This window comes from Marmota marmota, unplaced genomic scaffold, assembly GCF_001458135.2.
Source record: "Marmota marmota marmota unplaced genomic scaffold, marMar, whole genome shotgun sequence".
Classification (NCBI taxonomy): Eukaryota; Metazoa; Chordata; class Mammalia; order Rodentia; family Sciuridae; genus Marmota; species Marmota marmota.
Window position 1 is genome coordinate 53,475 of NW_026000061.1, and position 8,572 is coordinate 62,046.

The 8,572-nt window shown below is 41.6% G+C and overlaps 1 protein-coding gene across 1 annotated transcript; it reads right to left on the reverse strand.

The window, feature by feature from the left end:
* Positions 1–6,581: 6,581 nt before the first annotated feature.
* LOC107133613 (atypical chemokine receptor 3-like) lies at positions 6,582–8,285 on the reverse strand. Its single transcript, XM_015475900.2, has one exon. The coding sequence runs from the start codon at positions 8,257–8,259 to the stop codon at positions 7,171–7,173; it is 1,089 nt and encodes a 362-aa protein (XP_015331386.1). The 5' UTR covers positions 8,260–8,285; the 3' UTR covers positions 6,582–7,170.
* Between the last annotated feature and the right edge of the window lie 287 nt (positions 8,286–8,572).

Sequence of the window (8,572 nt, forward strand, 5' to 3'; positions counted from 1 at the left end):
ACTTCCCTAGAGTCTTGAAACTTTTACAAACACCCCTTCCCAAACACGCCTGAATGTGCACATATTCACACATAAACATTCACAGAATTTTTATCACTCTCAGTAAATACATTTAATGTCTATTTGGGTAAATCTGAAAGAATTACATTAAAATATTGATTACAACTGTATTCACACTTGTACTGGAATTGAAATCTCCATTTGGGGTAATCTGAGAGGACTATGGAAGAGTGGAGAGATGGGAATTCAAAGCAAAGTCCTCTCAGAAAACGTATGAATCTCCATTTTGCTCCTAACTGGACCCTTCCCATGCACATTTAAACATGCCCCAGAAGCTCCCATTAAGACACACCACCATGGATCCCATGTCTCCTCCTCGCATCTTTCCTAAATCATCTTCTTTCCAGAGCTACATATGCTGGCCCTCTCCTTTTATTCTCTCTCCCTCCCTTTTCAGGTATCTTTGAACTGGCTTCCACCCATCATTCCATCTGTAGTATTAATGTCTCAAGGCCTCTACTCCACTAGGTCCTTTGACTATTTTGGAATTCTTCCTTAATTAATTGAGCTGCATGTACAATGTTGAGTATTTCCTCCTTCTGAACGCATTGTCTTCCACCACTGGTTTTTCTCCTGCTAATCTGGCCCCTCCTTCTCAGCCATATCTTCTGGCACAATCTCTAACACTTAGGCCTTGGTTTCTGGAGTTTTTGTCTTGACTTTGCTCCTTTTCACTATATACTCTTTTCCTAGGATATCACACCCAAGCCTTGTTATCATCATCATATAAAACTTAAAAATCACATCTCCACACCAGATACTATGAAGTATCAGTCAAGATATCCAGCTGCCTATTTAGCACCTATCTTAGCTTTTACCCCTGGTCCTTGTCCAACAGTCCACACCTCAGTGAATGGTACCACAATCCTTCCAGTTGTCCACACCCAGAAGCCTTGAAATGATTCATATTATCTCTTACCTGCCACCCCATATTCCCTTATAACCCAATCATGTCCATTTTGCCTACAAAACATTCCAAATAACCTTTATTTTTAACTCACCATTGCTCTCCAAACATGTGATACATTGCCAGATCCACAGTAATCTTTTCAAGGCAAAGATGACCAAGGTTGCTTAAACATTCCTGGCTTACAAGTCATGCAAATCTATCCTGTGCCTGCTTCTTATGTGTTCCATTACTTCCCCCTTCAGCTAGAAATATCCTGATCTTTACGTCCTTGGACTTTCTGTTCCCCTTCCCATGGGGCCTTTAGGTAATTTCTGACCCATAGTATATAAGCTTCACGGGGCAGGAGCCTTATGCTTTTTACTGGTCATTATAATGCCTAGCACAATGTCTGCTATTAAGTGCCTTAAAAATCTTTCCAATATATGAATATCTATGTTTGCTCTACTGGCTGAACACTTACTTGGAAATATATGCTAGGCAGTTGGAAATGCAAGACATAAAAGTTAGACATAGAAATGAGATTTGGGAACTGTCCTCATATAACTCATAATCTGAGGAATGGGAAAATGAACTTGAATCACCAGGGAAATTATGTAATATGAAAAGGAGAAATTCAAAAATGGACTCTGAGAAAGATTCTCTTTGAAAAGGTAGCTGGAAAGGCCAGAAAAGTAACTGTTATGTACTTAAAAGGCAAACTAAGGGTTGAGAATGAAATTTCTCATAAAGGAAAGTTTGACACTGGGTCACACACTATAATGAGACACAGAATATGAGCAATGCAGTATTGAACTTGGGAAGGAGACTATCATTTATTAAGGGGACTGTGGACTAAGTAAAGTATATCAATGAAAAGTACCCCATGGAAGTTCTGGTTAAAGGATATTAGAAGAATAAATAACTGATGTGTGTGTCACACAAACATGCACATATTCTGTTTAAAGTTATATGCCATCCTAGTTCTTTATTATACAGTTAAACTTCATTATTGCTCTCATTTTTTTCAGCAGAACGCTAATAAACACAACTTTCTTTTATGAATAGCATATGGAGTGCATGTTTTAGGGTAAGAAGCAAGCTCTTATAGCAAGGAATCCAATAGTACAATGACTTAAAGAACAAATACATTCATTGTATTATTGAATAATGGCCCAGTGTGATTAGGCCAGTTTGGGGTGATTCGTGGACATTCTTGGTTTTCTTTGTATTTTTTGTTCCCTAATCCCTTTGACCACTGTTGATATCTGCTCAGACAAAGCTGCATTAAGCTTCAGACTAGGTTCCAGAAAATAAGAAAGGAACCAGAAGATAAATGAGGTGCTGACCCAAAATGGTCCATGTTTCCTTGCAAGAATATTTACATGCTAAGGAAGGCTGGGGACGTGGTTCAACAGGCCAGCCATGAGCAACATCATACCTGTGTTACCATCAGTCAAATATATAGAGCTAATCCTTGTCTCTGTGTTATGATCGAGCCTTTTGCACTTTCACCATTCCCTGCCTCTGGCTGATCCCATCACTCATCAAGTTTCTGTACATCCCTACGTCTAGAACAGTCACACTCCATGGCACCTGATACTGGATCAGACTCTTATCTCACACCCAATTTTGGGTGGAAATATATAAACTGTTGACAGCATTGTGATGGAAAAGCCGACCTCTGAAGTCTATACCCTAAGGGACTAGAGAGGGAAAGGCATAAGTTACAGGGAAAGAAGTTACTACCCAGTACAAAAGCAGATCAATATCTGAGGTAGCACGAGGGAAGCAAAGACAGTATATGTCAGGTATAATAGGCACAAGGAGGGAGGCTTCAAAAAACAGTGTGCATCCCAATACAAGAAATGAAGAGGAAGGAAAATATAGGAGCATGGAGATCACTGGTAAAGGTATATGTGTGATTCCTTTTTTTTTTTGTATGTGTGTGTGTGAACACAAAAAATGATGTGTAGTGTTCCTTGGAAAATTACTATTACAACATAACATAGTAAACTGTGTGAAGTTCCTTGTTTCCATTGTAATTTTAATATTTCCTTCAGCAGAAAAATTTCCATATGCATTTACCATGATAACATCTAGTGTCTGTGAAGTATTAGTTCAGTCCAATTACTCCCTAAATGACTCAATATGCCCTGGCTGAAGAGGGCCACATCTGTCTTTGCAGATCTTTGGGATGCTGAGGCAGGCTGATGTCATTTTGCCATGTAGCCAGGGAATATATAGACATCCTGTCTCCAAACATGAAAAGGCTTGGGATGTGACGTAAGTGCTGTTGTTCTTGCCAAGAACACACATGTCCCTGTGTACAACTATCAGGACCACAAAACAATCAAAAAGTTTCAAACAACATAAATATTCACCTGCAATTAAACATAATTTAAAGGTTAATTTTGAAAATAAAATTCTATCCATAAACTCACACACTCACACACACACACGTACACCTCAATAACTTTAATTGTGTATACATCTCTATATGCATTTATACATTCCAGATACAAATCCTATGTCAGGTATGACCTTTCTAAATATTTTTCCAATTCAGTTGCTCATCTTTTTTCCACTTAGCAGAGTCTTTTTCCCCAAAAATCTAATTAAATATACCAAAGAACTAAATAATGCAATCAATAATTTATAATTGAAAGATATTATATATATATATAATATATTATATATATATATATTATATATATATATATATATAATTATATATATCATTATATATATAATATTTCATCCATCAATGAGCAAATATACTTTTTTTCTCCACAGCAAGGCTCATTGTCTAAAATCGACCATATCTTACACAACAAAGGAAGTCCTAATAAATACAAAATAACAGATAATACTCTGCATTCTCTCAGATCAAAATGGAATGAAATTAGAAATCAGTGATAAAGTAAAATATCTAACAAATTGAGACTAAATAATACACTATTGATTGATGAATGGACAGTTGAAGAAATCAAGGGTGAAGTACAAAAAACTTCTTAGAGGTAAATGGGAACACGCATACAACATATCAAAATCTCTAACACTACACCTCAAAGACCCCAGAAAGAGCAAATCAACACCAAAAGCAGTAAAGACAGGAAATAAATAAAATCAGAGCTGAAACCAATGGAATTCAAACAAAAGAAACAAGTGAAATAAATGACAAGACAAAAAGATGTTCTTTGAAAAATAAAATAGATAAACCTCTGCCCATGCTAATGAAGGGAAAATGAGAAAAAAGTCAGATTACTAAAACACATGATGAAGAAGGAAATATCACTGCCACAGTCCCAGGTGCCTCTCATGGTGTTCCAGTGACGAGTCTGCAGTGTCTTGTAAGCTCATGGTCCTGGTTTCCTGGATGAGGTTCTGATGTGCCCAGGAGTCCATGTGTATCTGATTTAATTTAGTGAATGCACGGGGAGTAATTTTTTACTAACCTGATTCACTTATGTATCCATTTGTGCCTTATGCTGCTGCTGCACAGCTGGGTCATTGCCTTCTTTCTTATTTCTTTGTGTGTGGTTCTGGGGATTGAACCTCGTAGCATGGCATGTTTCCACTGAGCTACCTGTCAGAGTTTTATTTTCTATGTTGAGACAGGAACTCACTAAGTTGCCTAGGCTGGCCTGAAACCAGTGATCCTCCTGCCTCAGCTTCCTGTGAGGCTAGGATTACAGACATGCATCATTGTGCCCAGTTGGGTTAATTCTTTCCAGTAAGTTCTGTATGCCCAGCATCTGGTGGTTATCCACTTGGTCTGTCAAGGCATGAGTCATTTTGCCTCATCACTTGCACTCAGAAGTGTGTAGCCCATGGAAATCTGCTGCTTTATAAAAGATGGTAGCTCATGTCTGTGCAGTGCTCTTTTGCATAGTGTGGAATGGCTTGGAGCCAGCACAGCCTGCTCTCCACAAACCTCCTAACTGCTCTGCACCTCAGAGTGGGTGTAAGCAACTGAGTGGTCACCTGGCTGTACAGAGTGGTAAGAAAGTGGTCCATGGTCCCACTCAGCAAGGGCAATAGAAGTCACTAAAGTTGGGTGGCACAGGAGACTTCTATGAATGGATAAGGAACTCCACCTGAACCCAGCACTATTCATCTACATGCCTGAACTCCTGGGCTAGGAGGGGTCCACAATGAGTGGTAGGGGCCTGAACATTCAACTTAAGTTCAGCTTTTTTGTTCTCCATTCTCCTCCTCAATTCATTGGTTGGGAGTTTTCTGTTTGAACTTGACCTCTAGAAGCCTCAGGGCAAAAGTGGCCCCATTTTCATGGTAATAACTGTTTATCACATCATGATTTTCCCCAACTTTGTGTGCTCCTTGTGTTATTTTTCCTTTCTCTTGCATTTTCACTTATTGATCTGCTATTATTACAGCATTCATGACAGTGTGCATGCACCTGTGGACATGTGTCAATCGTATTGGAGTCAGCATGCCACACTGCCTGGCCTTGGAACTCAGTCTGTGCAGCTTTTTCAAGTGGTGCTATCTGTAGCCCCCAGGGACCCCTGGGCTGTGAGTCTGGGTGAGCCCACATGTTTAGGGACTTTACAAAAGGGCAGTAGCCCCTGGATCTCCAGAAGACCCACCTGTGGATGGCCTCACCCGGGCTAATGTGGGAAGGACACTTTCCGGAGCTCCCACCCAAAAGCCAGGTCTGTAGAAGTCTGTGGCTCCTGTGGCTCTGAGAGTGCTCCTCCAAAGAGTCCTCCCAGTGAAGGTTCATGTGGAAATGCAGAAGCCAGAGTTTGGTTACTGTCTCAAGCACAGTCAATAGCCTTCCCTTAGTTATAGGCTTACTTTCTGCAGTTCAGTTACATGCAGCCCAAAAAAATGCTAAATGGGATACTCTAGAAGTACATAATTCCTAAGTTTTAAATAACTTTTATTACAGAAAATTATATAGTCATTTTAATTTTCATAATTGTTGATCTCTGTGTCTACTTTATAAATTAAACTGTACTATAGATGTGTATGTCTAGGAGAATGCATAGTAAATACATAAAATATATATAATGAGTCAGGTACTTTCCAGGTTTCAGGGGATCTTGGGACAGATGACAGAGAACAAATGTAATTAGTTGGTCTATGGTAAACAGAAAATATGCATTTCCTGTGCAGCTTTTTCTTAGGTCTGCTAAGAATGTGAAAGCAGCACTGCCTTCAACCCTCAGCAGGGATTGCGTGAGGGGATGTCACACTGGTGCTGGGAGCAGAGGAGCACTGGCTGATGCAGGCTCACATTTCCTGCATTTCTGCCTCCAGACATCTCACGGCCCACCACTTCCCTCCCCAACACACCACCATGTGAAGAGCTTCTAAAACACACTCAGCACTTTGAATGCTGTGCCTTCCATGCCACTCACCCACACTAACCCTCCAGTTTGCTCTGTGGCAGTTCTCTCTTTATTCTTGCTCAGCTTGACTGTGTGTGCCAGGTGTGTCCACATAGCAACATCATGAATGCTACCTCAATGCTGGGCACACTTCCACAATTTCAGGAATGAACTTTTAGGAAACGAAGTTCTTTATTAAAGAAATAACTTACAGATGAAGAGAACTCTGTTCATTGTATGCAGAAGTTTGTAGCCTGTAACAGTCTTCTTTTGTTTTAAATGTAACTCTGCAAAACGATTAATGTCCCAAACAGCATTATGAAGCCATTTTTGTTCCATATCCTGTGCAAATACAACCCACCACAGAGATATAAAACTTTTATAAAGAAAACATTTCAGTTAAGAATGGTATACATTTATATACATGCATATACATGTATATAAATACATAATTTTAAATTAGTTAAAAATGACACCCTTAGTGAAAACTAAAGTCAAACTAACCTTAAAACTACGGCAATCTGAGTATGTCAGGATTATACCTCCCAATGCAATATTTAAAATACATTTAACTTTCCAATACTTTTTATGCAGTATGCCAATAGTGAGAAAATGAAGACTTAAATATACAATTCAACATATAAAAATTTCAGGAAAAACAGAAGGTTCTATTGTATAGATGTCCAGTCAATTGTTTCCTGAAGCTGACTTTGACACACAGAACTGGACAGAGAGGAAGATGCACAATACCACGCCTTCTCCTCTTCATGTCACTTGGGCATCAAGACCCAAAGCTCCCTTGCTCTCTTATGAAGACCATAAGCCATGTTCACAAGCTCCATGACGTGGCCTCTGCACAGCAGGTCATTTGGAGTTTTGCTCCAGCACCAAGTACTCTGTCTCTGACACTCTGGAGGTGTTGGTGAGCTGGGTGAGGCCCGTTTGGGCAGAATACTGGAAGGTGAAGGCCTTCATCAGCTTGTACCTGTGCTTGTGGTTGATGAAGCCGTAGAGCACAGGATTGGTGCAGCAGTGCACCAGGGACAGGCACTGTGTGACATGCAGTGCTGTGAAGAGCGCGTTCTCCAGCTGGCAGGTGAAGGGGAGGTCGTGCAGGATGGAGAAGATGTCCAGCAGCACTGCCACGTGGTAGGGGAGCCAGCACACAAGGAAGACCACCACACAGGAAAAGATGATCTTCCGGATACTCTGATTCTCCTGATCACCAGAGGCTGAGATGGCCCTGGAGAGCAGGAAGTAGACGACAGCGATGATGGAGAAGGGGACAATGAAGCCCAAGACAACAGAGACCAGCTCCATGCCGATCAGCCACTCCTTGATGCTGTGCTCAGGGTAGAACGACCAGCAGTAGGTCTCGTTGTTGGAAGCAGACACCACGGACTTCAGGTAGTAGGTGCTGGGCAGAGACATGCACAAGGCCAGCAGCCACACCAGAACGCACACGATGTGGCGCACCATCTTCTTCCTGTGGCTGGAGGTGCTGGTGAAGTAGGTGATGGAGAGGTAGCGGTCCATGCTCATGCATGTGAGGAAGAAGGTGCTGCCAAAGAGGTTGACAGAGAAGACGAGGTGCGTGACCCTGCAGGTAAGCTCGCCCATGTGCCACTGGTTGTCCTGCACCAGGCTGACCACCCAGACGGGGATGGTGATGACCACCCACAGGTCCGTGATGGCCAGGTTCAAGATGTAGCAGTGGGTGTCATAGCCTGTGGTCTTGGCCTGGATGTTCACCCAGACCACCACAGGGTTGGCAATCATGCCAATCACAAAGATGAAAATGTAAATGAAGGAAAGTGTGTAGAGCAGGATGCTTTTGTGGGGCATGGTGGGGCACTGCACTGTGTCGATCAGGATGCAGTAGCTGCTGTTGCATGGCCAGCTGATGTCAGAGAAGTTTCCTGGCTCTGTGTAGTCAAAGAGATGCAAATCCATAGTAGGGGGAGTGAGAAGGACCTACAGCAACCCTGAGAGATGGGAGAGAGAAATCACTCATCAGGGAACCTCGACTTCCAGTCAAAACACTTTTCTGGGGTCCTAATAAGGCCCAGCAGTTTTGCCCAAGTTCTGAGGTGTCTCACAAAGAAAGGAGAAAAGAAATCAATCACACGAGAACTGTGTCACATAAACAAACAGCCAGAGTCTCGTTGACACAGTGTCCAAAGACAGACACAATGTTGGGTTTCTATCTTTCATTGGCTGTCTTCTCCAGACACCATCATCCTGGCTGTGCCCAGAGTGTGAAATC